This window comes from Colletotrichum destructivum, chromosome 9 (assembly GCF_034447905.1).
Source record: "Colletotrichum destructivum chromosome 9, complete sequence".
In the NCBI taxonomy this organism is placed as follows: domain Eukaryota; kingdom Fungi; phylum Ascomycota; class Sordariomycetes; order Glomerellales; family Glomerellaceae; genus Colletotrichum; species Colletotrichum destructivum.
Genome location: NC_085904.1, coordinates 1,728,540 through 1,754,907, shown reverse-complemented (window position 1 = coordinate 1,754,907; position 26,368 = coordinate 1,728,540). Strand labels below are relative to the sequence as shown.

General features: G+C 54.2%; 8 protein-coding genes across 8 annotated transcripts; 4 read left to right on the top strand and 4 right to left on the bottom strand.

Moving 5' to 3' along the window:
- Nucleotides 1-1,013: 1,013 nt before the first annotated feature.
- CDEST_13652 (Putative vacuolar segregation subunit 7) lies at nt 1,014-5,192 on the bottom strand. The gene is made up of 2 exons (XM_062929808.1): nt 3,472-5,192; nt 1,014-3,236 (listed from the first exon to the last, which is right to left on the bottom strand). Exons 1-2 carry the CDS (start codon nt 4,628-4,630, stop codon nt 1,798-1,800), a joined length of 2,598 nt encoding a protein of 865 aa, XP_062785859.1. The 5' UTR covers nt 4,631-5,192; the 3' UTR covers nt 1,014-1,797.
- Nucleotides 5,193-9,101: 3,909 nt separating this feature from the next.
- On the top strand, nt 9,102-10,314 carry CDEST_13651 (uncharacterized protein; the record flags this gene model as incomplete). Its single annotated transcript, XM_062929807.1, has 1 exon — nt 9,102-10,314. The coding sequence occupies exon 1, from the start codon at nt 10,009-10,011 to the stop codon at nt 10,312-10,314; it is 306 nt and encodes a 101-aa protein (XP_062785858.1). The 5' UTR covers nt 9,102-10,008.
- Nucleotides 10,315-11,235: 921 nt separating this feature from the next.
- CDEST_13650 (Putative ribosomal RNA adenine methyltransferase KsgA/Erm) lies at nt 11,236-13,066 on the bottom strand. The gene is made up of 10 exons (XM_062929806.1): nt 12,836-13,066; nt 12,730-12,786; nt 12,536-12,673; nt 12,425-12,484; nt 12,263-12,310; nt 12,043-12,210; nt 11,854-11,982; nt 11,764-11,798; nt 11,671-11,710; nt 11,236-11,617 (listed from the first exon to the last, which is right to left on the bottom strand). The coding sequence occupies exons 1-10, from the start codon at nt 12,929-12,931 to the stop codon at nt 11,252-11,254; spliced, it is 1,137 nt and encodes a 378-aa protein (XP_062785857.1). The 5' UTR covers nt 12,932-13,066; the 3' UTR covers nt 11,236-11,251.
- A 169-nt stretch (nt 13,067-13,235) lies between these two features.
- On the top strand, nt 13,236-16,213 carry CDEST_13649 (Putative PRP1 splicing factor, tetratricopeptide-like helical domain superfamily). The gene is made up of 2 exons (XM_062929805.1): nt 13,236-15,911; nt 15,969-16,213. The coding sequence occupies exons 1-2, from the start codon at nt 13,281-13,283 to the stop codon at nt 16,113-16,115; spliced, it is 2,778 nt and encodes a 925-aa protein (XP_062785856.1). The 5' UTR covers nt 13,236-13,280; the 3' UTR covers nt 16,116-16,213.
- Nucleotides 16,214-16,236: 23 nt separating this feature from the next.
- CDEST_13648 (uncharacterized protein) lies at nt 16,237-17,163 on the bottom strand. Its single transcript, XM_062929804.1, has 3 exons — nt 16,834-17,163; nt 16,633-16,760; nt 16,237-16,553 (listed from the first exon to the last, which is right to left on the bottom strand). The coding sequence occupies exons 1-3, from the start codon at nt 16,943-16,945 to the stop codon at nt 16,386-16,388; spliced, it is 408 nt and encodes a 135-aa protein (XP_062785855.1). The 5' UTR covers nt 16,946-17,163; the 3' UTR covers nt 16,237-16,385.
- Nucleotides 17,164-17,448: 285 nt separating this feature from the next.
- Nucleotides 17,449-19,953, top strand: CDEST_13647 (Putative Peroxin/Ferlin domain-containing protein). Its single transcript, XM_062929803.1, has 2 exons — nt 17,449-18,669; nt 18,732-19,953. Exons 1-2 carry the CDS (start codon nt 18,306-18,308, stop codon nt 19,769-19,771), a joined length of 1,404 nt encoding a protein of 467 aa, XP_062785854.1. The 5' UTR covers nt 17,449-18,305; the 3' UTR covers nt 19,772-19,953.
- A 78-nt stretch (nt 19,954-20,031) lies between these two features.
- CDEST_13646 (Putative tetratricopeptide-like helical domain superfamily) lies at nt 20,032-22,943 on the top strand. The gene has a single exon (XM_062929802.1). It carries the CDS (start codon nt 20,150-20,152, stop codon nt 22,781-22,783), a length of 2,634 nt encoding a protein of 877 aa, XP_062785853.1. The 5' UTR covers nt 20,032-20,149; the 3' UTR covers nt 22,784-22,943.
- Nucleotides 22,944-23,256: 313 nt separating this feature from the next.
- CDEST_13645 (Putative PPM-type phosphatase, divalent cation binding, protein phosphatase 2C family) lies at nt 23,257-26,242 on the bottom strand. Its single transcript, XM_062929801.1, has 7 exons — nt 25,731-26,242; nt 25,119-25,428; nt 24,933-25,006; nt 24,782-24,866; nt 24,516-24,722; nt 24,190-24,450; nt 23,257-23,991 (listed from the first exon to the last, which is right to left on the bottom strand). Exons 1-7 carry the CDS (start codon nt 25,764-25,766, stop codon nt 23,612-23,614), a joined length of 1,353 nt encoding a protein of 450 aa, XP_062785852.1. The 5' UTR covers nt 25,767-26,242; the 3' UTR covers nt 23,257-23,611.
- Nucleotides 26,243-26,368: the final 126 nt, after the last annotated feature.

The window sequence follows — 26,368 nt, the reverse complement described above, 5'->3', positions numbered from 1 at the left end:
CTTCATGACATTCTAACTAAAGTGGTCGGCCCCATGGAAGCGTTCTTAAGGAAGGATCAATAGCGCTGGAGTGAATGTCGGAAGAGAGCATACGTGAGTGCATAATGTGCTAGAAGGAAGTCCTTCTGGTGACCATATCATACAAACTAACAACCAGCTATTCTGCCTTGGTAAGGAACATCTGGCTAACATGTCTGAGGCAAAGAGGAACAAAAGACGACAGGGTCGGGAGCAAGGAGAGGCAGGAGAATGCCGACAAAAAGTATTTTGACAACTGTGAGATTCGAACTCACGCCTCTTTCGAGACCAGAATGCTCCCTGATCAACAGGGAAGATGTGGGTTTTAGAACGCCGTTATCTTGAGTCTGGCGCCTTAGACCGCTCGGCCAAGTTGCCCGCTTCGAACCCGGAGCTACGTCGAGTGGATCAGATGTGGATGCCATGTAATGAAGGGAAAGAGGCTGAAGTAGCCCTCCACTGCCTGCCCACTAGTCCTTTCTGGTTGCCTCTGGGATCTCTCTTCTTTTGCTTCACTGAAATCAACGACGCACACTCCTGGTGTGTCCGGTGAGTACCTTTTCCGCAACCCAAGGCTAACAAACGATAGAATCGACCAGGGTGAGATAAGATGCCATGGTGGGTCCAGTTTGGCTCCGATCGGAGACGAAGTTTCCAAGGCGAAAAAGGATTGGAAGGACGAACCGCAATGAACCACAAATCCCCACGTTGCTTGGGGGGTTACTTTACCCACGAATCATCCCCTTTCTGACGTTCACTAAAGGCGGTCAATGTTTTTATCGGAAGTGCCAGACTGGTTATGGGCTCACAACTGTTTAATGACGGCCAGCGGATGGGGACACTTTTTGGCAATCTGTTTAGCTACTCCGACCTGCACTTGGTTATCCAGAGAGACCAGAGACACACATAGATAATATAGAGCGAAATCAGTGTGCCTCGACGTCATTGCTGGTCGAAATGTTGCCTACCCAGAGATTGAGGTATGACATCCCGTCATTTTCATGTTTCAAGCAGGTGAGATGACGAGGCTTGTCTACTAAACAACTATGTGGTTGGTGTTATCGCCCTCAGGCCGTATCTGAGTCTGTTCACGTTGACGCTTTCATTACCAGCCTCTCAATATCGCAATCTGCATTGCATACCTTTGCTGTTGCTGGGTGTAATTTCTCTCCCAGTCAACCGCTTCTGTGGGCGCAATTGATTCTTCGTCCACTTTTGTCCCTCCTCCTACTCATCAAGTTTCGTTACAATTACAACAGTGTAGTTGCCACTTTTCCCCTTCTAATGCGAAAATGTGAAATAAAATATGAACCCCTGAAGTGTGAAATGGCCGTATTGAACAAGGAAAAACCCTAGTCCACTAAAAGGAAAATTTCTGGGTGGAAAGTGAGCCCCAGAGCTGCCTCCTATGGTAGGAAAAGCCCTATCCCTGAAGGAGTGTGATACGCCTCCTGATGCGCTATGCCGACTGGATGAGGGCATGTCTTCCACAAGTGGATGGAGGTTGAGGGAAAGCAACGCAAAGGTATGCCTGCGCAAATACGCAGGCTCAAGATAGAAGAAGAGCCATCGTCATTGACGACAGTCTCATCAAGAGATGTATGTATGTACAGGTCGCTTTTGTCTTTGTTCCAAAGCCCTTGTTGCTGAGAGATCCCACTCAACGCCACTTTTACCTCAAAATGCTAGCCATGCCATGCACGCTCAATATAAAGTTGACAAAGGAAATAGGGGGGGGGGGGGGGGGGGATGATTGTGTTGACTGCCAGTGAAAGGGCCCTACGGTTCGAGACCCGGTACCTCACCGGGCAAAGTCGTGTTTGGTCGAAGGGATGGATCGTTGGCAGAATTGGGCTTGACTGTCGTTCTTCCAGATATCGGTGCACTTCGTACCCGCTGACTCAAAGGTAGGGAGTAACGAACAACGCCTTTGATGATCAAATCGAACTCATCCTGAATAATCCGGCCCCAGCGCTCCGAGCCCCCGGCAGAATGGTTACCTGGGAGATGGAGCCTCATGGTGCCTGTCGATGCTGAAACACCCTTATTAAAGAAGGATCCTTCAAAAGATAATGGGCTGTCAAACTCGGTGATGGTACCCAGGCGCATGTTTGGCGCAGCATCATCGTCTGGCGGGTCGTCAGGAGGATCATCCCGGACATGCATGTCTGGGTCCTCGGAATCGATTTCCTTCCCGTCATGTGGCCGCTTCCACCAGTCAAAGTCCGTTCCGGCGTGAGGTGACTTGGCGAATATTTCAAGATTCGCCTGATCGATCGACACCACTACGATGTTGGGGTTATGAGCTTTGACCGTCAAATCAAACATGAGTTCCGGATCACTAGATAGGACGTTCTTGATGGAAACCAGCTGAATATCCGTGAGCGGTTGTGACGTGGCGAACATAAAGCCAATAGCGCCGGTAATGACGAGGAGTAGCATCATTGTCACCACTAAACAGGCGGCAAACCGGTTCAAATAAGACGGTTGTTGCCTGTATGCCTGCGATTCGAGGTTCCGCATGTTGGTGGGTTGACGCCGGCTTCTTCGCGCAGATCGAACGGTGGATGATATCAGCGGGGTACGCTCGTCGTCTGCCCCAGTAGTTGTGGTGTCATCGGCTGCGTCGTAACGAGCCATCTGTATCGAAGATCGCTTTCCGAGAGCATGCGAGCCACCTCTGGCAGAACTGGCGACCCTAGGACTAGGAGGGCCGGACGACTGCCTTGAGGTGTTTCCCGATAGCTTCGATCGTGCAGCATTGGGGAACAGCGACTCGTTATCGAAGAGAGAGGGATGTGAGCTACCAGGCTGTCGTCCCCACCGTCCAAAATGATTGTGGTGATGGTGCCTCGTGGTGCCTCGGCCCGAGCCAGGCCCAACGCTTCTGCCGCTGCCTTTGCCATCTTCGTCGACGCCCAGGGTCTCAGCTCCGTTGCTGTTGAAAGTATTGACGAATTTCATGCTCTTCTTGAGGCCAACCGCTGCGGCACCGCCGCCCTGTAAAGCTTCGTGGATCGAGCGCATGCCCATGCCACCAGGCCTGTCCGCCTGGCTTATCATTGAAGTGGCACTTGGGGTTCGGGAGTGAAACCGGCGCCTATCCCCTACATCAGGGGGGTTGGAATCATAAACGAAAGTCTCTTCCGAGTCCGAGGTGTTGGCCTCATCAACTGCGCTAGCCACTTTGGCCTCAAAGATGTCTGCTTTAGAGGAAGCTGAATGACGTATCGTCAGTAAATTTCTCGCAAACGAACAAAAGTCCCAAAATAGGCAGATTCCCAAAAGATTACACGTTGAGAGCTGAAACATGGGTCCCGCGGGCTGCCGCGAAACCACCGCCAGCTTCCGTTCCGGCACCAGAGAAAAAGTTTCAGTGGGCGGCGGAAGATGGATTGCTGCGGACACTGACCACAGGCGCTGGGGAAATGTAGAGATGGAATTGCGTCTCACCATTGCCAGAGTTAACAGTCGGTTGCTTCCGGCTGGTCTTCTTTTTTTCCTTCTTGGGTCGAATTGTCTCGGTGCTAGGCTTTGCCTTGAGTGTGCCGGTCCCAGCTTCCAACTTAGAAGCGGGCGCCAGTGCCACCTGGGGAATGGAGGATACTGTTTCCGTCTCAACGATGAGGGAGGATCCTTCTCCCGTCGCCTTGCTTTTCCCCTGCTTGTTTGACAGCACGCTGGACTGCCGCGTCACAGTTGCTACCGGTGCAGAGCTCTGGGATCGCACTCTTAGCGTTGCGGTATCGCTCGTCTCGGTAGCTTGAAGGGAGCCTCTGCTGAGCCGAACTGTCCGGTTGTTGTATGTTTGGGTGAGGTTGTCGGCGCTAGCTGCCGCCTCTTGGGCCAACTTCTCGTTGACCTTTTCCAACGTGGAGTCCATCTGTCCTGGTGAGTTCGGCAAGCTGACTTCCTGCACTGTTTCTAAAGCCGATCCGTTTACGGTAACCGGTGTTCTCACACCAGAGGTGACTTGCGAATCGTCCGTCTCGCTCTCGGACATGGAAGGGAGGGGATCTGGTTGAGGAGAAGGAGAGGCTCTCGTAAGGTTGATCCTCGGCGTCTCTTGCTCGCCCCGGCGTGGCGCGGGCGGGTTTTGAGGCTTGTTAAGCTGCGGAGGAGGCGAGCGCAAGCGAGGTGACACCGGCCAGCGAGGACTATCTCTCGTTTGGGCCACCTCGATGTTGAGAGGCGCCTTTTGGGGGTTGATGGATTTAAGAAAGGATTCTTGCGAGTTTGGAAGGAGGGTAGGAGTGGTGGCTGCGGAAAGAACCCTTGAAGATGTCGGCGGGCCTGGTATGCTGCTGCTGGACCTGGCCGTCCGGACTGCGGTCAAGTCCTGATGACTGCTCTTGCGCGACCTCAGCCCGGGGGTAGAGGACGACTTAGGTGCAATCGTGGGCTTTGAGGGCTGTCTTGAGGGCGAAGTGTCGCGGGAGTTGTACGGCGATGGTGTTAAGGATGTGGTGGCCGAGGATTCCTTGGAGCGCGGCTGGGGTTCGGCGGTGGTGGTAGGAGTGTTGGAGGGAGGAGTGACAGACGCCCCTGCGTGTACTAATCGCGACTGGCTTGCGTCAGAGGACCCGTTCGTGGTGATGGGTGTCTTTTCCATGGCCAAGGATTGTCAAGTGAGACAGCAAAGGGAATGGAGGCTCGTCTAGTCCTCATACCAATCGAATGTGGTTGGGTTTTGTTAACTCGGGAGCCGGCAGTCGTGGTTCGGAACCAGGCCTATCATGATGTTCGACAATGCGACGTGGGATGCGATGGGATTCTGTGCGGGAGGATGCGGTCCTACTAGGGATCTGGAAATGTCGTCTCGGCGGGTTGTTGTGCTGCTCAAGGCCGGGTTGACGCAATACGAATGCGCCGTCGTGTTGGGGTTCGTAGTCGATGAGTTGCTAAGCTGCGGGCGAGTTGGCTTCTGTGTATTTGTTTGGCAGGACACAAGAGTGAGAGTGAGCCGCAGAACGGTAACTGCTATAGATTATGGCTTTGGCAACGAAGACTGAGAAGCTCTAAATGAGGGGAAGGGAGAGATCAAAAGTGGTGGTGCAAGATCAAACGGGAGTGGGAGTGTGTGTGGTGGTGTGTCTGATGTAAAAGACGAAGACGAAGATGGCTGAGGTTGGTGGAGGTCGGCGGTAGTTGTGGGAGACCAGACGGGAATGAGGTCAGTAACGCTGTCAGTGCAAAGCCAAAGAAAAAGTAAAACGGAGGGGGTAATGGACAATGCTAGGTGTGTTGGCGCTGGCACGTAGGTGACGGGAGGTACCTATTTTTCGTTGGTGCTGCTGATTTGGGCAATTAGGTGAGGTATCAGTGGCGTACCTCATCGACTAGTCAATACCTTGGGTAAGGTGACGCCTATGGCCTCCTCAGCAAGCGACTACTAGAGACCTCAGCAGCACCGAAAGAAGCAGTGCCTTGTTTTGCAAGGGGGCAGGTACATCGTTCAAGGTCTGACGGTACGTAGCGCAAGTACTTTACCATCTGACGAGACCCATGCGCTTCGCGAGTTGTCAGGGGCCATCAGGCGGTCATCAACAAACCAGGTACCGAGCAACGTCCAAGTCGACATCGGGTGAAGGACACTCTCCTTCTCATGCCACAGCTGCTTCCGCTGCCGTCTGTCGAGGAGCAAAGAGGAGGGGATGGTAGAAAGGTATGATGAGCTGACGATCATGGGCATTTCTAATTGTGTCTGCTTGGCTAATGAAAATGCACTCTTTTCATCACCATTTTATTATGTATGTACCTCGTGTGAAGTAAGCATTGTACGCCTATTGCTGTCACTGCTGTCACTGTTGCCAAAACAGATAGTCATGCCTCTTTGGTTCAATTGTCGGAAGATATGGAATACAAGATATACACAACACGCACACATTCATTCATTCTAATTGTAGACACCCCACCCCCCCCCCCCCCTTGAGATACCTTGGGCCGTCCGACCAACCGCGAGGCAGGTTGCCTTTTGAAGGAACGGCACGGATGGGATGCAAACAAAACCTCTCACAGGTCCGGAGCGAAGCCCCTCGCCCTGTTTCCTGCGGGCAAAGCGACAAAGGTCGGAAACCACGAAAAGGACGAGAGCCCGGGAGGGGGCGCGAAGACAAAGCAGACGAGTAAGTTGCACCAACGAGGCAAGCAACCACCAAGAAACCTACATTATTCGTACGAAAATTAAAAACTAAAAATGCATACTATGCAGACGGGTACTGATTCACGAAGGGATGGGCATCCCGCCCCCCACCTCCAATTGTGTTTCTCTAGGAATCATGAATTCCTCTTCGCGAAACGAGATATCTCAATTGCAGCTACTGCCGTCCGTCCCTGTCTCCCTCCGTTCCTGTCTCCCTCCGTTCCTTGTCCCTTATGTTTGCTCTGATTAGGCAGTCTCCTAGCTCCATCCTGGCATAAATTTGTTTCTGCTCAACTTCGCCGTCTCGTTGAGGTGGGGGAGGGGGCAAACAACGAAGGCTTGGACAGGTTTTGGGACTGGGTCTGGGAGCTTGGTGCTCATGGCACCGCGGAAGCGTCCCTGACAGTCCGCAGCAATCAGAAGCTTTGTGTCAGGACCCATCAGAACAGGTCAGCAATAGGCTTCCCCCCTCCCCCGATTCTACCTTTCAGTTCTCTCCTAACGGGTTGCGGTTGACTAACTAGTGTGGACTGCGCAGACTGGTCACGGTTGTTAGCCACCCCCTGGGCATCCTCTTCTCCTCTCCTCCCTTCTCCGCTGAACAGGAAAACCGGAGCGTTGGATGAGGGGCGGCGTCGCAGACGGATATTCCTTCAAGCCAACGCGAGAGATGGACCCGACTTGCTGCAGGTCCCAGCATAGCGTCACCAAGGACCAAGGACGGAGGGGAGGGCCAGGCGAGGAAACTTATTCTGCCACGGCGAAGGGGGAAAGGCTGAGGGGAGGAGCCGCGACAGGTCCCACAATACAATTCGCCAGACGGCATGGCCAGGCATAGCGTTAACATTATCGGAGTTCGTAGCTGGAGTGTCCGGGCCACCATCCATGCTATGTACTTTTTCTCCCGCTAGACATGGACCACTCAGGCGGGGGAAGAGTTCCGTTTTCCAAACAGGTACTAGATACGAGGGCACGAGCAGACCGATAAGTCCAAGGCAAGGTAGGCGGTACTCTGCGCACTTGCGCTTGCCCTGCCTCAACTCTCACAACTCCTTCTTCCTGCTGCCTTCCGGACTGGGGCGTTTGCTTTGGGCCGATTCATCGAAGAAAGAGACCCATGCCTCCTAGCCCCTGAAACCATGACGGGAGACAATGCCTCAGACCGCAACTTCTCTGCAAGATGCCTTTCTCCAGATTGATTCGTTCTTTTTGGGTTGCGGTCCTGTGGATGAAAGTGGGTGATGACTGCAGCCCGAAACCCGCTGCCTTCAAAACAAAGGTACCCTATCTTTCTACTTAGGTACCTAGGTATCTTTTAGGTTGTGATGTACCTAGGTAGGTAGGTAGGTAGTTAGTTACGCCCAAACTCCTCCATCCTCCGCCTGGAATTTTGCTTGATGCAACTTTTGTGGTCGCTCACAAATACACCAGGCACAAAGCAAGGCAAACCCGGGACATACCGCGCAGCTGATCCCCATCCAAGACCCACTCGGCTTTCTTTTTTTCCTTCCATTTTTTCCCTTCTTTTTTTCTGTTGCACCGGCGGCGGGCTGTCATCCAGTTTCCCCGCCGCCATCACCGCTGTTTGGGATCGGGCTTTTGGAACCTCGGGACGTCGCTCTTCCAATAAGAGCCCCTGCTTTGCATGTTGTCCCTCTCTCTCGCCCCTTGTTCCTGGACGGTGGACGAGAGTGAATTCCAGGTTCGATTGAACTCTTACTGCCGCTTGCGCTGCCATTCGCCTCTCTCTACACTAATCAACTATTCCCCAGCTTCTAGATTCTTCCTTCTTCTCTAACAGCAGGGCTGTTATGAACTCACTGCCAGGGCGAAGGTGACGAAGGGCATAAATGGGACCTGCAATCTGGTGTGTTTCCTGCTTCTAAACTGCGCTATTTCCAAATCTCGGATGTCTGGCAGGAAATGGATTTCAGGGCACTACGGTGACTCCCTTTGATTGCAGTCATCTCGCTACGAACCTGCCCTGCCCGACGAAGATGTGCGGTGGGAGCTTAGTGCTTGGGCGAGATCACGGGAGAAGAAGTCTAGCTACCCATTCTGATGTGCTATTATCGCCGGTTACCTGCTACAGGCGCGACACCGCTCGGAAGAATATGCACTCTTGTGTGGCATGCCAAATCAGATGCGATTACGTGGGCGTCGGACCCGGGGCCGAACGATATCCAAATCTCATGTTCACGCATGTCGCTTGTCTTCACGAGAATCGGGACCATAACAGTGGTCAACTCCAGCACAACTTGCGCACTCCAGCCTTCACAGACTATGGATCATGATGCCCGCCGCGAACGGATGTTTGGCCCTCAAATGATCAATCCATATGATGGCATCTAGGCATATAGCAGACCCCCTCATGTCGAAAACTGGTACAGTGAGACTTTTCTCCCGGTCCCGTCGTTCCGATGCTTCGATTGAGCCGTTGTGGCCAAGGAGGTCCAACACCCACAAAGTCTGTCGAATCCTATGCCCTAGAAACAAAGTACGGGCATAGCTTGCATACGCCATAAACACTGCTTGTCCTCATTCTGTATCCTACCGTCTACAGCCAAGCCCCCCTCTCCCCTGCGCTTCACGCAAACACCGACTCAACTCGTGACGCCAGGTTTTCTGAGCCTCTCACAAGCGGCCAAGTGGACGACATAGCAGGCACGCGACTGGCTGCGTTTTCATGTGCGGCCAATCTCGGGCTATTGGGGGGCACCATCGCCTTTGGTTCTGGAAAACCCAAGACATTTCCCCAAACGAGAGTAAGACAGCGGCCCCCGGCCCCTCGACTAAATGTCATAGTGGACTGAACCCACCTGCCCACGAGGCAATTACCTGCGCTTCCCAGACAGAACCTCAATGGGACCGTACCGGCTTGTTGTTGGGGGGAGGGGAGGGGGGGGGCAGAAGGGCACTGGTACGCTACCGGTTGGTCTTTACTTGTTTTACTTGTTATTCACCATCACTCAACCCCCTCGCGGTGATGGTTGTTCTTTGACAGGATCCGGGCTCGCCTTACCAGACCGTTCCTGGTGTCTTCTCATCAACGCCTATCCCCATCGGGCTGGTCAATAATTTTGCCCACCGTATGATGGTTCATGACAGGCCCGCACGAAGCTGACAAGTTTTCCCGTTGCGCGCCCTGACCGAGGCATTCACCGGCCGCCGTGATGCTTGAAAAGCCGAAGCCCGACTTATAGCTGATCTGACGGCTGATGCTGTGGGACGTGAGCGACGAGCATTCGCCGACAGCTACTGCTCCAGTTTGAGCCCAGGTTGCATCGAAGACGCCCCCTACAGAGTAATAAAAGGGAGGAACACTCAAGGGTGGCTCAGTCGGGCGCAGAGATGAGGGCGCCGACGTACTTGAGGCTTCGTTGCCACGCAACATAATGCCAGCGCCGAAAAGAGGGCACTGAGAGGATCGGTAAGTAGGTTTCACACTCCCGTGTGATTGTGCCGAAGTAGTGAGCAGTTTTCAACTGGGAATTTTCAGCCGGCCCCTTGGGCTAGTTGTATTACAATGGACACGGAGAATGACCAGGCGCTGTTAAAAGACCAAAATCGTTGCCCAGTATCCTATTCGTTTCTTGCTTTGTACCTTGCCTGACACGCAATTTTCCAGATTCTCATATCTGTGCCGCTTCTCGCCAGCGCGTGCTGTGAAAAACCCAAAGAGTATTTTCATCCACAGGCTAAACGCTTGATGGGCGTTGATCATCTGCGCAGGAACCCGGAAGTCAATAGGTTGGGACAACCAAGGATAACAAGGGGAGAGGACTGAGCCATGACGTGCCGCACCTCTCTCGGGCAGCTCTAGGCGGCCAGACGAGGCGAGACAGGACATGACAGCCAACCCACTTGGCATTGGATTCAACCCGCCTTCCTGGATGGCGGGCGCCTGTCAGATGGGACGGGGGCTTGCTCGTCTCGTCGCGATGCGTTGGCGGGAAGAACCTACGCGGGTAGGGCAGCCTTCCTCTCTAGATAGCTCCAGGTGTGATGGGTGGCCTACTTGTAAGGCGCAGCAAGGTGTGTGTGTTGACGTGCATGTTTTCTGTCCAGTAGTTTTTAGGAACTGCATGCAGCAAGCCACACCTCACTCGTTCCTGTTCTTCTCGGCGATGTATACCCATGCGAGAAGTATATGATGTATGCCTCATATGGAAGGTGTTCCCTGCCGGTGAGCAACTCATTGCAGAAGAAGAAGAAGAAGAAGAAGAAGAGAAAGAAGAAGAAATTGCCCGCCTCTTCCACTGGCCCAATCCGGATTGGAGGAGCGACATGGTCGGTAACTCACGCCTTTTATTTGTGGGAAGCGGTTTCCATTTCAATGATCATCCAAGCCTTCCGTGCCTGCCCGGCTGGCTTGCGCAGAGAAATCCAGCCGACATGCAGCAGTGTGCGTCCCTTTGCAAGGCGCATGATGATGACGGCCTGACGGCCTGACAGGAAGACCACCAGCCCACCCCCGTCGGCCACTACCAGCACTGTTCCCCCCTCCCCTTCACGGAAGGAATGGACGAGGTGTGGACATGTATATCTCTTTCTACATGGTACGGTAGGAGGTTTTGTACGGGCTCTGCCTGCTTCAGTACGCGGTGGGTTGACGCGAGAGAGGCTCTTGTTGCAGAGAACGAAAATTTAGGCTTGCGATGTGGACATATGACCTCGCCGGATGCTTCCAGAAGATTTGCGAAAGCGTCGAGGGGGGAGAAGCAGCCGAACTCCCTCCCTCCTCGCATTAGTTTAATCGAATAACTCAGACCTATGGAAGGTTGGACGAGATTAAGTGTCTTGCTACCCCGTACGACGGTCGAACTCTGCCTCGTGGTGCATATAAGCACATGACATTCGAGCGATGGTCACTGGAAGAATGCGAAGCAGAGTGTAATCGCAGGCAAGCACTGTGCATCTCTGTCGATATTGTGAATGTTCTACCTGCCCTATATCATCATTCTATACCCGCAACCTCATATCCTTCTCCGTCTAGTGCTTTTTTGTACGCCCAAACGCCAGGCCTTCAAATGCCATCCAAGGTAAATGACACCCCCCCCCCCCCCCCCTGCCCCTCACCAGGCTGCCAGATTAAGCAAAGTGGATGCCCTCAGAGTTGAGGGCGGACAGAAGCTTCAAAAAGTCCGTTTCGTCGCACGAGCGCGCGCGCTTCTCCAGCAGACCGGTGCTCTCGAGCGCGCCTTCAATCTTGCTCCGGACGAGCGCGGCGACCTTTGTCTTCTTGCGCTTGCTCTTGGTCTTCTCGGGCGCTTTGCCGGCAGCGGCACCAAGCTCCTTGAAGAACTCGGGGGTGTCGTCGTCCATGGGCTCGACATCGTCGTTGTCATCTGCGCCAACGTCCTCGTCGTCGTCCATCTCCATGGCGTCGTCTTCATCGTCCTCGACGAGCGAATCGTCCAGGGGCACGTTGTTCATGGCTGCCCATGTGCGGTAGTTCTGTTTTGTGAGCAAATCAAAGCACCGCTGAGTAGACGTCTCGAAGAACCTACCTTCTCGAGCATCTGAAGCACTTCCTTGGTACCGAGCCAGCTGGTATTGATGTCAGAATAGTTGGCTTATGCAACATATGTACGATATCCTACCTTGCCCTCATCGTTCTGTTCTTACGGTTGAAGCACTATCATTGATTGTTAAAGGGAGAACGCTCCAAGTCGTGCTGGTTCAGTACTCACAACGCGGAGAAGACCGTCGAACTCTTCGAAGGCGATGGTGGGACGCTCGGCTCCTTGCTTGGGCACGATGCGCACAACACAAGAGTCAACCTGTGGCGGCGGCCGGAAGTTGGCTTTGGAAACCTTCATCTACGGGGCTGTCAGTGAATTTAGTCGGGTTTAACTAGCTGTGTTGTGCCTGTCACCCACCACGTTGGAGCATGTAGCCCAGAAATTGGCGTTGACGCTCAATCTTCCGTAGAGCTTGTCTCCAGGCTTGGCAACCAGTCTCTGACCGAACTCCAGCTGGAACATAAGAATCGCTTGTCGCGGTGGCTTGGGCATGGCGAGCATCTTGAAAACGAGAGGCGACGAAATCTAGCAGTGGGTTAGCCCTGTGGTCCATGTGGTAAGACTTCGAATGACTTGCCTGGTAAGGAGTGTTGGAGATCAGAACATCGAAAGGAACCCATTCAACCTGAGTTTGGCTGTTAGCAAACCATGATTCACGGCAAGCAGGGCCGCCAGCAATCCACCAAACAGTGCCACCGTGCTTGCAGGAACCAGCCTTCGGGACAGGGGCGAAGCTAACCTTGATAGCATCTCCGAGCATGACCTCGAGCTTGCGCTGCTCGGGCGTTCCTTGCACACGCTGCGTATCCTGTCAGTCCCTGAGCATCGTCTTGCCTGCGTGATGTCCCACCTTGGTGACTTCGGCCGCCATTCGAGGGTCAAACTCGATCGCGATGAGCTTCTTTGACTTCTCCAGTATCCGAACCGTCAAGTTACCCGTTCCGGGACCAATCTCTAGAACGGTATCCGTGGGCTTGAGCCCGGCTTTCTAAATGGATCTGTTCAGTGTACGGTTCGTCGTGGGCATGGCATGAATGGGCATACATGTACAATCGCGTCCGCCACACCGGGGTTCTTCAAGATATGTTGACCAACGTTTGTCTGAAAAGGTATTAGAACGTGTTCGAGACCATCATAGCACTTTACATACGTTGAACTTGAACACATTGTTGGTTTTCTGGGAGGGTCGAGAGTATGGGCCCGATGAGGAGGCGGCGTTCCGTTTAGGAGCTTTGGCCTTGCCCATTGTGTCTGTTTCTTCGCACACGTTGTATCAAAGGGTAAAACCTCTGCAGAGTACTCGTATGTGTACTTTTCGAAAGCGTGAGCGAATGCGATCCCGGAATCTTGATGATGTCGAAGTCTGCGGTGAAGATGGAGGGGCAGCCTTTTGGAAATTTTAGTGGACCCTATCCACTAAAGGTCGTGGCGGCAGGGATTCCACACTTTAAAAACTTTAGTACCACTTCAGCCTTGCGTAGCTCTGGAGCTGCAGCCGCTCCCAAGATCTCCCTGCCTTTTCCACATCACTCCAGGCGGTGCGCATTGGGCCCAAATTTCCAGATCAACAAAGAGAGAACTGCGCACTCGATACAATGTCTGGACGACGCGACTTTTTAAGCCAGCCGGCTCCCGAGAACTACGTTGCCGGTCTTGGTCGAGGTGCCACCGGCTTTACGACGCGATCCGATTTGGGCCCTGCGCGTGAAGGACCAACAGAAGATCAAATCAAGGAGGCTGTCGCAAAGCGGGCAGCGCAACTTGGACTTGGAACCGACGGCAAAAAGGCGGACGACAACGAAAACGACGATGACGACCGATTTAAAGATCCCGACAACGAGGTTGGCCTGTTCGCTGGTGGCGTATACGACAAGGACGACGAGGAGGCCGACAGGATATGGAAGGAGGTAGACGAGAAGATGGCAAGGAGGCGACAAAAACAACGAGAAGCGCGCGAAAAGGCCGAGCAGGAGGAATATGAGCGGAAGAACCCCAAGATCCAGCAGCAGTTTGCAGACCTCAAGAGAGCGCTTTCGACAGTCACGGACGACGAATGGGCAAACCTCCCCGAGGTTGGAGATCTGACAGGAAAGAATCGCAGGAGCAAGCAGAACTTGCGCCAGAGATTCTATGCCGTTCCCGACAGCGTTCTTGCTGCCGCAAGAGACTCGTCCGAACTGGGCACCACCGTTGCAGAGGATGGCGCTTCATCAAGCACAGACGCAACAGACGGTACGATGACAAATTTCGCAAAGATCGGTGCTGCAAGAGACAAAGTTCTTAAGTCAAGACTTGAACAAGCGTCCCAGGACGGTACTGAGTCGGTCGCTGGCAGCGCGTCGACAATAGATCCCAAGGGCTATATCACCAGCTTGAACAAGAGTGTCCTGAATGAGTCGCAAGCTCAAGTTGGGGACATCAACCGTGTGCGCGAGCTCTTGACCTCTGTCATCAAAACCAACCCGAACAATGCGCCAGGTTGGATCGCGGCCGCGCGGCTGGAGGAGCTGGCAGGCAAGACAGTTGCTGCGCGCAATGTGATTGCGCGGGGATGTACCCACTGCCCCAAGAGCGAGGACGTCTGGTTAGAGAACATCCGGCTTAACGAGGGCAAGAACGCCAAGATCATTGCTGCGGAAGCCATCAAGAAAAACGACCGGTCAGTGCGTCTCTGGGTCGAGGCGATGAGACTGGAGAACGAACCCAGAGCGAAAAAAAGAGTCATCAGACTCGCCTTAGACCACATTCCCGAATCCGAGGCTCTCTGGAAAGAAGCGGTCAACCTGGAAGAAGATCCGGAAGATGCTCGGCTGCTGCTGGCCAAAGCAACAGAGCTTATACCCCTATCCGTTGATCTGTGGTTGGCATTGGCAAGACTAGAAAGTCCCGAAAACGCCCAAAAGGTACTCAACAGGGCCCGCAAAGCGGTTCCCACCTCTCACGAGATTTGGATCGCTGCCGCTCGTCTGCAGGAGCAGCTGGGCGAGGGCACCAAGGTGAACGTCATGAAACGTGCCGTCGCGGTTCTCGTCAAGGAATCTGCCATGCCCAAGCGCGAAGAGTGGATTGGCGAAGCCGAGAAGTGCGAGGAGGAGGGCGCTGTTATTACCTGTGGAAACATCATCAGAGAGACCTTGGGCTACGGTCTGGACGAGGATGACGACCGCAAAGACACCTGGATGGAGGACGCAAGAAGCAGTATCAACCGCGGCATGTACGAGACTGCTCGGGCTATTTACTCCTACGCGCTACGTATTTTCGTCAACAGCAGGACATTATGGATGGCCGCCGCCGACCTGGAGAGAAACCACGGAACGAAGGAGTCTCTTGCTCAGGTCTTGGAGAAGGCTGTCGAGGCATGCCCCAAGAGCGAGGTGTTGTGGATGATGCTGGCCAAGGAGAAGTGGCAAGCTGGCGAAGTCGACAATGCCAGGCTGGTGCTCGCCAGAGCCTTCAAGTCAAATCCGGACAACGAAGACATTTGGCTCGCCGCCGTCAAGCTCGAAGCTGAGAATGGGGAAACCGAGCGCGCACGAAAGCTATTGGAGGAAGCGCGGGACCAGGCCCCTACAGACCGCGTGTGGATGAAGAGCGTAGTGTTCGAGAGAGTGCTGGGCAACAGCGACGCAGCGCTGGACCTCGTTCAACGGGCTCTGCAGTACTTCCCGGCCACGGCTAAGTTGTGGATGCTCAAGGGACAAATCTACGAAGACCTTGAGAAGGTCGGTCAGGCGCGGGAGGCGTACAGCACAGGCGTCAAGGCGGTACCCAAATCTGTCCCCTTGTGGCTCCTTTACTCCCGCCTGGAAGAGAAGGCCGGACTGGTTGTCAAGGCTCGGAGCGTTCTTGACCGAGCCCGATTGGCCGTTCCCAAGTCGCCAGAGCTATGGTGCGAGTCTGTCCGTATCGAGCGACGTGCGGGCAACATCAACCAGGCCAAGTCGCTCATGGCTAAGGCACTTCAAGAAGTACCGAAGAGTGGTATCCTTTGGAGTGAGCAGATCTGGCACCTGGAGCCACGCACGCAGCGGAAGCCACGGTCACTGGAGGCCATCAAGAAGGTGGATAACGACCCGATCCTCTTTGTGGCTGTGGCCCGTATCTTCTGGGGTGAACGCAAGCTCGAGAAGGCTCAGAATTGGTTCGAAAAGGCGCTGGTGCTGGACAGCGACAACGGCGACACCTGGGCTTGGTATTACAAGTTCCTGCTCCAGCACGGTACAGACGTACGTTTCCCGTTCACCAGGCCGAAGCTTACCGTTCATAAACTAACTGGATCCCAGGAGAAACGAGCGGACGTCATTAACAAGTGCGTCTTGAACGAGCCTCGACACGGGGAATACTGGCAGGCGATCGCCAAGCAGCCTGCCAACGCTCGGAAAGGCACCGAAGAAATCCTTAAGATGGTGGCAGAAAGGTTGGAGAAATGATATCATGTAAATGTATGTGTATTCGACCAAATTCCTGCTGCGCCGAGAGAAGGAATGAATAAGTCACGCAACAACGTTGCCGGGCGCTAGGCAATGAAAATCGATGGGAAGCCAACAGACTTATATTCAGCGAATTTGAGACAACCTATTAGAATTGGTTCATATCACACAAGACTCCTATTCCCGAGTTGAAATCGCAACCGATGCCCCGTGTCATGATGGACCCGTATAAACAGGTTTGAAAAGAAGAAACGCCAAAACCCTGCGAGCTTATTTGCCGCCGAACCAGCTGGAGATGCCGCTCTTGGCCTTTGCGGCCTCGTCCTCGACCTTTTTATCAAAGGCGTCAACCTTCTTCAGGGCCTCCGCCTTCGCGTCCTTGGCGTAAGCCTCAACGTTGCTCTTGGTCGCGGAGAACTTCTTGTCGGCCTCAGCAACCTGTGAGAGTGATTAGTCGGCCGACAAAACCGAGTATTCGCCTAATAGATGGCATGGTAATGAACACGGGAAAACCCACAGCAGAGTCGAGCTTCGCGCCGGCCTCGTCCAGTTTGGCACCGACCTGGGCGCCCTTGTTCTGGGCGTCGGGGGTGCGACCGCCGGGGAGGTGCGACTTGACCTCAGCGGATGCCTTGTGTACGTCACCTAATGACGCATTGGTTAGGACCTCGAGGCTTTTGTGCGGCCGAAGAGGGAGCGAGTGATGAGGTGGACGTACTCTCAAACTTGGCCTCGGCGGCCTTGGGGTTGCCGCCTGCGCTGTAGAGGTAGTAGCCGATGCCACCAGCGGCGGAGAGACCGAGGAAGACGGGAGCCTTGGACTTGGACATGTTTGTGGATTGTGGATGTCTGTAGAGGAAGGTGACTAGTCGTTTCTCGGAGCGATTGGGCTGTATGTAACTTTTTTGTCGAGATGGGCGAAATTTGATTGATTGAATTGTAAGAGGAAGAAAGAGAGGAACAGAAGCCGTCTTGGAGGATGGCACGATGTATTAGTACGGCCGAATCACGGGCGCCACAAGCTCTTGCCTCATTCCGCGCGGTTACACCCTTCTCCCACTTCTGGCGCATTTCGCACCAGTGAGCGACCATACCTCACCTAACTGGCTAGGCAAGAAATTTCGAGCAACGGAAGCTCCTGGTTGACGTGAGGGTGTGAGAGATACATGACGTAGAGCAGCATGAATGCGGGGAATGGTAGGTAGCTTTCCCCAGCCGCTCCTGGCCGAATCCTGCACCCAAGCGGGAACCGCAGCCAGCGTGCACAGGCCATATGTTTAGAAGGGACAAACTCGGTACCTTGATCTCCCCCTTTCCACGTCGCACTGAGAGATTCTTTCCAATCCAATGCCAAACCCATCCCAGTCTGTCATAGCTGTCATAGCGACAAGATTTCTTTTTCTTCTCGTCTCTCGACAACACCTCACTGAGCCGTAGCCCAATCATCTTGGTAGACCCCTACGCCGGCTGAACGGCTGCCTTGTGGCTCCCGAATCACCCATTGCGTCCTGGCCCGGCACATTTCGATTTGGCAGCGTTGATCTGGGCTACTAGGCTTGCTCTCTGGCACTCAGAGCTGACGACAAGGGTGCTCAACGCCTCGAAAAACGTTGTGACATCGCAGGCATTACATCATCAACGGGACCTGAGGACCCGCCGCTTCATGCCCTGGCCTTACCTCTGTTTCTCGCCTCCGACCAAGCCCGCTTCGCCATCCCGCCGCACAGCTCGCGCATTGTACTAACCTTGTCCGGCGTCTTCGGTTGGCCACTACGAGGCTGGTGACGATTTAGTTCATGCTACCTTGGTCTGAAAGCGCAGTTCCCAACTGATTTCCTCATACAACTAGCTTGTAGAACTATCCACTTCACAGCGCATCCAGTCCGCGGCCTCGTTATCTGGGGCTTCTTCCTCACTACGACCTTTTTGCCCCCTTTCCACCCCTCGACGGTGCGCCTGGGAATACCGTCCCTCTACAGCCGTGGGTTGGCAATGTCTGGGTAGCCCAGTCTCTATTCGTGTGTTCCAACATCCCAGGATCAGTGCCGTCATTAGCTCTGCGAAGCTAGATCATGCCCAGCTTGGTACTGCATTTCTCCACTTGCGTCTCCCTTTGCGGCGTCGGGTCTTGAGGCCGCATGATAGTGGCAACCGTTTGACGCCCGGCACCCGAAGCTCTGACACGTAGCGATGCCATCGTTTCGAAGCTCTCGACGGGTTACAGGCCTGAAAGACAGTGACTACGACCACGAAATTAACCTCGTCAACCACGACGAACGCGTTGCATCGCCGAGCATTGAGACCATTGGTGGAGCTACCCGTGTCTCGACAGGATCACAACTGCTTCGGGACGAAGACGAAGAGGGTGACCATGATGCCAACACAAATGCGAACGGCGAAACAGGCCACAACGCGGGCCACGTCGCCGGCTCCCCTAGGCAATCGATAGATCAAGAACAGAACCAGCACCCCAAACCCGCAAAACGACAAAAGGCGTCAGCGCTCGAGCTTCAAATTACAACGGCTGCTACGGCGCCTTCAATCGAAATCGAAGGTAAGCCCATCGTGTGCCACTCGAAAAACCGAGATCAACTCCTGACGTTTCTCTTGATGTAGGACCTACGCCGCATGAGGCTTCAGTGCCCGCACGAAGTGGCACTCAAAGAACAAGACCGACCACGGCGGAACGGGAAACGGCCGTTGATGTGCTGTGGGAGAACGAGAGAGGTTGTATAGCTTGCGGTGTCGCCCTCTTTTCTGGGAAGGCTCTGGGTAACCTCGACCCTTCGCCATGGCAGAACCAGTTTCACAAGACGAGTCCCACAACGACGAAGACAGCCCAAGTCCCCGATCCATCCTGGGAATGGGCATGGCCTGAGTGGAGAGTACATCGTCCAGAAGGCGTGGCCATGGATCAGTTTGGGTGGCAATACTCCTTCATGTTCTCCAAGAAGTTCTCGTGGCATGGGCCAAAGTGGTGGAATTCCTTTGTTCGCAAAAGGTGCTGGGTTCGCAAGCGAATCAAGAAGAAGCCCGAGGATATTTCAGACGACCCGCATATGCTGAACTCAGACTATTTCACCGTCATGCCTGCTAATCACAGCCGCTCCTCTAGTGTTGCGGGCAGCCGGCGAGGGAGCATCAGCAAGACGAGCGTACAGACGAGCATGACTGAAGAGGAGAAGCCCGATATTGAAGACGTCCGGACGTTGATGGCGGTCTTGCGAGCTTCCCGAATTGACCGCGAGAAGATCGAGGCCGTCGAAAACTACCTATCCCATGCCAGAGACAACCTCGAGCACTTGCAGGACGAGATGCACGACATCATGGGCATCTTTGTGTTTCAGGCCTCGAGGAGGCTTCTACTGAGTCGCTTGACGCAGATTTATGACGACGCAGTCGCCACAGATGAACAGCAGGGGGGATTGGACAAGGCAAAGGAGAGAAAGGAACACCTTGCCGCTGCGATTAAGCATGCTGACGAGGAGGTAAAAAGATTGTCATATTGGAGCGATGTTAAGGGTCTGGCAGAGAACGGCGAGGCTAAGCACGCTGTGGCAGAAGACGAAGGATGGAACGAGGGCTGGCAGGGCGTTGACCAGAGTGGCCCAGCCCACGCCCACTTTGGCGCCCTACCTGGGTCGCCCAAAAAGTAATAGTGATGAGGGGAGACTTATTTTCTTGTATACCCGGCTTCATATATACAGTTTTGTTAGTCGTTGTTATCCTGGGACAAGGAGCTGCTTACCTCTTGAGTGTAAAGCGATGCAACTGACTCGGCACTTCATTAACCTAGGTAGTTGATACCTTAGGTACTAGTGCAGGTAGACAACCTATTGTGGGGTGAGTGACAACTCAAAAAATGGGACCGGGATCAATCGGCGCGAAGTGGAAATTTCTCTCTCCTTACTGAATGTCTTCGTACCTGAAAGTATCTACTTGCCAAGATAACCAGCCTTGCAACCTCAACTCCTACCAAATCTCAGATGCGACAAACTGTGAGCCCAGCATTCAACATGGGCCATTCCTAGCTAATGTCCCTGGGAGTCACGCTACCATGGAGAGCCCGATCCCACTGCATTGGCGTCCCTGGGGTTTCTCTGATTCCCAGGGGCCCTCGAAGATGGTCTCGGGCGACTCCGGCTCAACTATCGCCCTCCCACTTTTGGATGCACTCATCTTCCGAAGCCACCAAGTGCAGCCCCCGAAATGCCATCGCACCGCAACACGAAGCAAATGCAGAGAGTCCACCTGAACCAGCGAGTCACGGCAATCCCACGGTGGGGACAGGCGAGCAACCGGTGGTCGACGCTGGCAACCTCTCACCGGAAAGACGGACCGACCAGGGGAGAGGAGCCGAGTATGTTGATCGGGCTTTTGAGACACGAGAAAACGAACCACAGCCCTCGCGAGCTACAGCAGCATCTACCTCCGCGGGCGAGATGCGAAAGCCCCTATTGGTCCGAAGAACCCGGCCTCTCAATTTGTTTAAAAAGGACTATGGGAAGTTTGTCGTACGAACGAGCAAGCCCGATAAAAGGCCCTCTCAGAAGAACAAGGAGATGCCCAAAGATACCGCCGCTACCCCCGAACAACGTGATCCCGTGCTGGTTGCACCAGCCATACAATACAATGCCCGGCGCGAGACGCAGACGAGTTATCAGCGATCTTCACAGGGCTCCTTCAGACAGCTGCGGCTCCAGGCTATTCGATTTATCAAGCAGGAGCCCCTCACCAACTGGCGCGCAACTTTGGAAATTATGCGGATGCGGACTCGGCCGCTCAAGAGCCCCTGGCAGACTCGTGCACGCAGGATTTCAGTTGGTCCAGATCTTGGGAACAAGTTGTTATACGAGGTTGACCACACCATTTGGGATATACAAGAGCAGACGCGATGCCATATCGAGCTTTATTGGCCCGAGGACGCTAACGGCAGAGAGTCCAATGATGGGATTCACTTGCTACTTTCGGGAGACGAGGATGCTCTGGAGCATGCAAGCGAAGAGATCCTTCGGCTTGCCTCTCAAAGTGGCAACAAAATAAGCATCGACGGAGTCATCGACAGCACACTCTTGACTACCAAAACCGAAGAGTCGTCGTCGTGTACAGTAGAGAGGCTGTGGGAAAGTTCCGTGGAAAGCCAGCGTCCGGGCTATGTGGGCCATTATACATATTTCAGGCCGTATCACAAGATTCCGAAGCCGCTAAAGTGGACTCCTCAGACGTTCCTTGCCTATATCACTGCCATCACGAACGTAAGATTCCCTGAGCGTTTGGTATCAAGGCATTACCGTTCAGGTACTGCGGCAAACGAGGCAGCAATTTCCCTCCTCCATGCTGCTTTTGAGGACAGAGCTACAAGCAAGGCACACTCGGTCCGCGCATTCAAGAAGGCGCTGCAATTCATGGAGTTGCACGGTCATTCTCATCGCGACGACGCCCGCGAGTTTTTAAGGAAACGAACGGAATCTACCCTGCCAATTGATACTGGCACATTCAACATCGTTTTGAGCGGAAGCGTCAAGGTCAAGGACTTGTACAACTTTGACTCTGTCTTGAGGCTGATGATTCATTATGGTTGCCTACCGAATGCACAAACTTGGTCATTGTTCCTTGAACTCACGGAGTCCGAGCAAGTCCGCCGCCATGCGATCCACATGATGCATAGACTTGGCCTGTTCACCGACCCCGTCGCCATCCGACTCATCGCGAAGACTCTCGTCGTACACGAGATCCACCGCGTCCGGGATAGCTGGCCCGGTATTCGCGAGTTCCTTCGGAGCCAGAACGCCAAGTACGGCACATCTTGGGTCTCGAGAGGTGCCATGAACAAGATGATGAACGAGCTCGGGCGCCTGGGTCACTTCGCCTGCTGTCAAGACTTACTCGATATCATGGCTCAGTTGCCTTCGACAACCCCCACTTCTCTGACGATCAACATGATTCTGCTACATGCGCGGTCGCAACGCAACTTCACCATCGCCCTATTAGTTCTGCGCAGGGCGAATGAGCTCGGGATCGCGCTCAATGAGCAATCGTACCACGAGCTGTTCAGCTTGGCCTTCCGGCTCCGCAAACCAAACGCAATGGGTCTCATCTGGCGCTACGCCTGTTTGGAAGGCAAGACCAGCTGGTATATGCGTCGTCGCGTTTCCGATTTGATGGAAGAGCGCCCAGAAGGGCAAACAAGGACAGACGGCAAGCGGACCGCGGATGATTTCCCGGCACTGCCTACTTTCCATGAGGAGAATATGGCGCCGCGGCCGTCCAAGAACCTTGGCCCCTGGGTGGCTGGCCGTTTGTACTCTCGATACGTAACGCATCGTGCCGAGAAGCCCCTTCACGAGCTCCTGGAGGTGTCGCGCGAAATCGACAGCCGGATCCACCAGGTAGTCAAGCAAGCCAAGCAGCAGAGTGACCGAGCGATTAGGATTACTGTTCCAGGCATGCGGATATACCTCCGCCAGAGGATATGGATGCCTGAGTTGAAGATTTGGGGACCTAACCTTGAGTCCCCTAGACGTTCCTGCATCGAAATGACGGTTACTCATCTGGCTCCAGAGTGTGGCCTACCGGCTGCAGACGACGGCGAGAATGCATCCCCTGACCGGAACCCCGATGCCACGAAAGGGCCAGATCTAGAAACCATTCATGGGCACTCCAAATAACTTTACAAACTGCCGAAGCTAGAAAGGCTTCGACGAGCATGTACAAAGAAACTTTCCTGTACAACGACGACGACAACAACAACTATCTTCCATTATTCGCTAGACAATACCCATAGACTCTGTATGAACTTTAGCATTCTGACTTCCTCTTTTGGGACGACCCTTTTCCCGCCACCATCTAGACGAATGCGTGTGTGTGTGTTTGTGTGTGTGTTGCGGAACAACCAGTATATGGGACCTCATTGACTTTGTCTCGAATGAAGACTTTTGATCGCGGAACGATGCAAGCCATCCGGTCGGTCGGCCTGTCCCATTCAACGACGGTGCTACAAGTCGGCATGGTCTGTTATGGGATGAGCGGCTCGTCGAGTTGCTGCCGCCCTCCCTCGTCAACTCGCTAGCACACTGGAGGACCCCCCCCGCGGGCAGTCTTGTTACGACATGGCTCAGCGACAAAAGCAAAATGGTTTATGCAAATGATTTCATGTGTAAAACGTGTTACTAGGTAGGCCCACGGAGGCCAACACCTGGCGACACGCATGGATGAGTTCGTCTCTCGGCCCTCTTAACCAGCGGCCATTCCTTCCTTCCTTCAGCCGCAGCGACCGCTTCAGCCTCCCATCCCTCGCAAATCTGTCGACGGCCCAGGCACCCAATATGATGAAAACAAGAGGAAACATTCATTCATCCATCCCAGCCAAGCCGTGTAAAGTCTTTCGAGCCCTCTTTAAGTCATACGGAAGCGCAGTCCGATCATTTCCGAGCCAATATGCACGTCCATGCCACATCATTCGTCAAGGTAAAAGTCGACGTCGTCAGCCGCTGATATCACTTCTCCTTGCTGTCGACCTCCTGCGACTCTGTCGACTGCGAGGTTGCGGCCGGCTTTGTCTCCTCTTGGGCCTTGTCCACGCCTGCCTTGCTCTCCTGCTCTGCCTTTATGGCCGACTTATTATCAGCCTCGCCATCCTTGCTTGAAGCAGAGGAGGCCTTGGAGACCTGACTCTCAAGATCCTTGTCTTCCTCCGCGTTGTCGAACATCTCGGTGTCGTCGGAATCAGTCAGGACCTCAGTGCCGTCGCCAAGGAAGATGATGCGACCCTTATAGCCGCCAATGCCAAAGGGCTTGCCCTTGTTCTCAACATCCACGTCGTAGCCGCTGTCGCTGTCGTCAAAGTTGTGGTGAACTCCGGGGCCACGGAATTCAGCTAGTTGCAGGCTACGGATCAGCTCTCCCTCCTTTTAAAAGAATGAAAAAGAAAACTGGGACACGAAACAGATGTACTGTAACAGGGGGGGATAACGGTTGTATTAAAAGGGAATGAGAGCGAGGTCTCAGAACAATGTGTGCGGAGGTATCGGCGCGCGTCCAACGCCTTAAGAGGTGGATTCAGGTTCAGTCGTACCGTATTCGGGAGGGGCGCAAGGTCCGTCTCCAGCAGCAACCCGTTTGGCAATCTCCTCGTACCACTCTTCCTTGGTCTTGCCGCGCAAGAGACCAATGATGACCATGGTCATGTTGTCGCAGCCGACGCCACCAGTCTCCGAGTTAGAAGCCAAGCAGTTGTCCATCATGTTCTCGCAGATCTTGTCCAGCTCCTGCTTGGCCGCAATGCCACGTCGAACGAATTCGACAACCGCCTGAGAGGACTGGCAGTCCCAGATGCCTGCAGAAGAACATGTCAGCCATTGGTTCCCAGATCTACACGCAAGACCAGCCTGTTTTGCTTACCGTCGCAAGCGATGACCAAGAACTCGTCGTCATCGCTGATCTCGTGGGTCTCGACATCGGGGAAAGCGGTGACGATCTGGGCCTCGGGGGAGAGCTCTGCGCTCTTCTTGAACTCGAAGTCGCCAATGGCACGGGAGAGTGCCAGATTGCCATTAACGCGGCCAAAGTCGACGAAGCCACCGGCGGCTGTGATACGGGACTTCTCGGCTAGAGGGTTGCAGGTCAGCGTCGGGAAGTTGCGCATGCCACGGGCGTCGAGAACTCACCCTCGAGCTGGGGCTTGTGGTCCTGGGACAGGGGCTTAGCCCGTCCCTTGATACCAAGGACACTTCTCGAGTCGCCGGCGTTTGCCTATTCGTGGGGTTGTCAGTCAGTAATGCGGACACATGGCGCGTGCCCCGGCCTGTTCCAACGTACCACATAAATCTTGCTATCGGAGATCAAGCCAACGCAGGCAGTGCAGCCGGATACTTCCTCCTCGTACTTGGGGTCTGGAGAAACCCAAAGATTAGCACACGCATCCTTGGCAAGGGCAATAGGCGGCCATGGCTGCAAGACCGAGACGCCCAGAACGTTGTAGATTTGAGGGGTTCGAAGTATTACCGTTGAGGATCGCACGGTCCGTCGCCAAAAAACCATCCTTCAACGCCTGTTCATAGTTGCCCTTCTTGAAGGTCTCCTGCTTCTTGATGATGTCGTGAATGTGCTCTCCAGCGAACAAAGCCACTTTGTCGCCACCATGACCGTCAAAGACTCCAAAGAAGGAGAGTTTCGACTCGTGCTTCTTAGCTTCGTCGCTGCCGGGAGGAAGAAGATCGAGGACGGTAGTGTGGGCATCCTCCATGCTTATGCGCCAGCCCTGCATGGCCGAGACGCCGTAAAGGAGGCGCTCATCTTCGCCCTTGGCCGAGCTCTGTAGTGATGATAATGAGATCAGTGGGATGCAAATTGTCAAAGGTTTGGTGGTACGTCATCATGGGCAAATGAGGCTGAATGTGGTTCCCCGAGCCACCTGGCCATGTCGCCTGCGCAAGCGGTATCACCGTGTGTAGAGGACAAGGCAAGCGGGGTTCGGGGTTCTCTCCATGGCTTGCTGCGTGCAAAAGCAGGAGAAAATATGAAGGTAGGGAGGGTGATGAGGAGATAGCGCATTGCCAGAGCTGATCTGGGCAGAGCTGGACCAAGGTGGGCGCAGGAGGGAGGGTAATGACATACCTTCTCGACAACTGGCTCGGAGAGAGTTTGACCCATGGTGATGGATGGGATGTGTTGGCAGCACAACTACCAGGGTGGACAGGTGTTCGGTCGGTCAGTTTCTGGTAGGGTGCAGGTTGATATCGCAGCCAGGAAGAGTTTTCAAAGCCTGTCGTGCAGTGCGCAAGAAGGCTGAGAAAAAAAAAGAAGTGAGGTGAAGGAAGGTGGTGCTGTGCTGTGCGGTGCAGTGCGGTAGCAAAAGGTTCTAGATCGCGCACACTCGGGGCCAGGAAGCGGGGTATCCGAATCGCAAGGGAAATAGCAGGGGACAGGCGTCGATCCCTAAGTGTTGTTGGGTATTGTTTTCTGGGAGAGGGAGAAAGGGTCGAGGTCGGAGGAGGGAATTGTTGCGCAGAAACGGTCTTGATGCGCAGGAGGGAGAGGGAGGAAGGAAGAGGGAGAAAGGAGCCGAACTCAATCGTGGCTCAGTGTGGTGTGGGTGAGGTTGTGAGTTGAAAGAGTTTTCCACACAGATGGTGAAGGCAGGAGGTAAGAGGTAGGTCAGGTCGCGTGCAGTGTACTCTCGGGGGAGTTGGTGTTGTACGATAGGTACGGGGAGGCGCAAGCAGCAACAGAGGAAGGGGCGGGACAGGCAGGCC

Coding starts and splice junctions, on each gene's coding strand:
- CDEST_13652 (XM_062929808.1), bottom strand. CDS start 4,630: ATGGAAAAGACACCCATCACCACGAACGGGTCCTCTGACGCAAGCCAG. Junction 3,237..3,471: donor GACTGTTAACTCTGGCAATG/GTGAGACGCAAT, acceptor TACGTCATTCAG/CTTCCTCTAAAGCAGACATC.
- CDEST_13650 (XM_062929806.1), bottom strand. CDS start 12,931: ATGGGCAAGGCCAAAGCTCCTAAACGGAACGCCGCCTCCTCATCGGGC. Junction 12,787..12,835: donor ACAATGTGTTCAAGTTCAAC/GTATGTAAAGTG, acceptor ATACCTTTTCAG/ACAAACGTTGGTCAACATAT. Junction 11,618..11,670: donor TGCTTCAGATGCTCGAGAAG/GTAGGTTCTTCG, acceptor CTCACAAAACAG/AACTACCGCACATGGGCAGC.
- CDEST_13649 (XM_062929805.1), top strand. CDS start 13,281: ATGTCTGGACGACGCGACTTTTTAAGCCAGCCGGCTCCCGAGAACTAC. Junction 15,912..15,968: donor TGCTCCAGCACGGTACAGAC/GTACGTTTCCCG, acceptor ACTGGATCCCAG/GAGAAACGAGCGGACGTCAT.
- CDEST_13648 (XM_062929804.1), bottom strand. CDS start 16,945: ATGTCCAAGTCCAAGGCTCCCGTCTTCCTCGGTCTCTCCGCCGCTGGT. Junction 16,761..16,833: donor CGCCGAGGCCAAGTTTGAGA/GTACGTCCACCT, acceptor ATGCGTCATTAG/GTGACGTACACAAGGCATCC. Junction 16,554..16,632: donor GCGCGAAGCTCGACTCTGCT/GTGGGTTTTCCC, acceptor TCACTCTCACAG/GTTGCTGAGGCCGACAAGAA.
- CDEST_13647 (XM_062929803.1), top strand. CDS start 18,306: ATGCCATCGTTTCGAAGCTCTCGACGGGTTACAGGCCTGAAAGACAGT. Junction 18,670..18,731: donor GCCTTCAATCGAAATCGAAG/GTAAGCCCATCG, acceptor CTCTTGATGTAG/GACCTACGCCGCATGAGGCT.
- CDEST_13646 (XM_062929802.1), top strand. CDS start 20,150: ATGTCCCTGGGAGTCACGCTACCATGGAGAGCCCGATCCCACTGCATT.
- CDEST_13645 (XM_062929801.1), bottom strand. CDS start 25,766: ATGGGTCAAACTCTCTCCGAGCCAGTTGTCGAGAAG. Junction 25,429..25,730: donor CCGAGCCAGTTGTCGAGAAG/GTATGTCATTAC, acceptor TCATCACTACAG/AGCTCGGCCAAGGGCGAAGA. Junction 24,451..24,515: donor CTTGGTCATCGCTTGCGACG/GTAAGCAAAACA, acceptor GTTCTTCTGCAG/GCATCTGGGACTGCCAGTCC.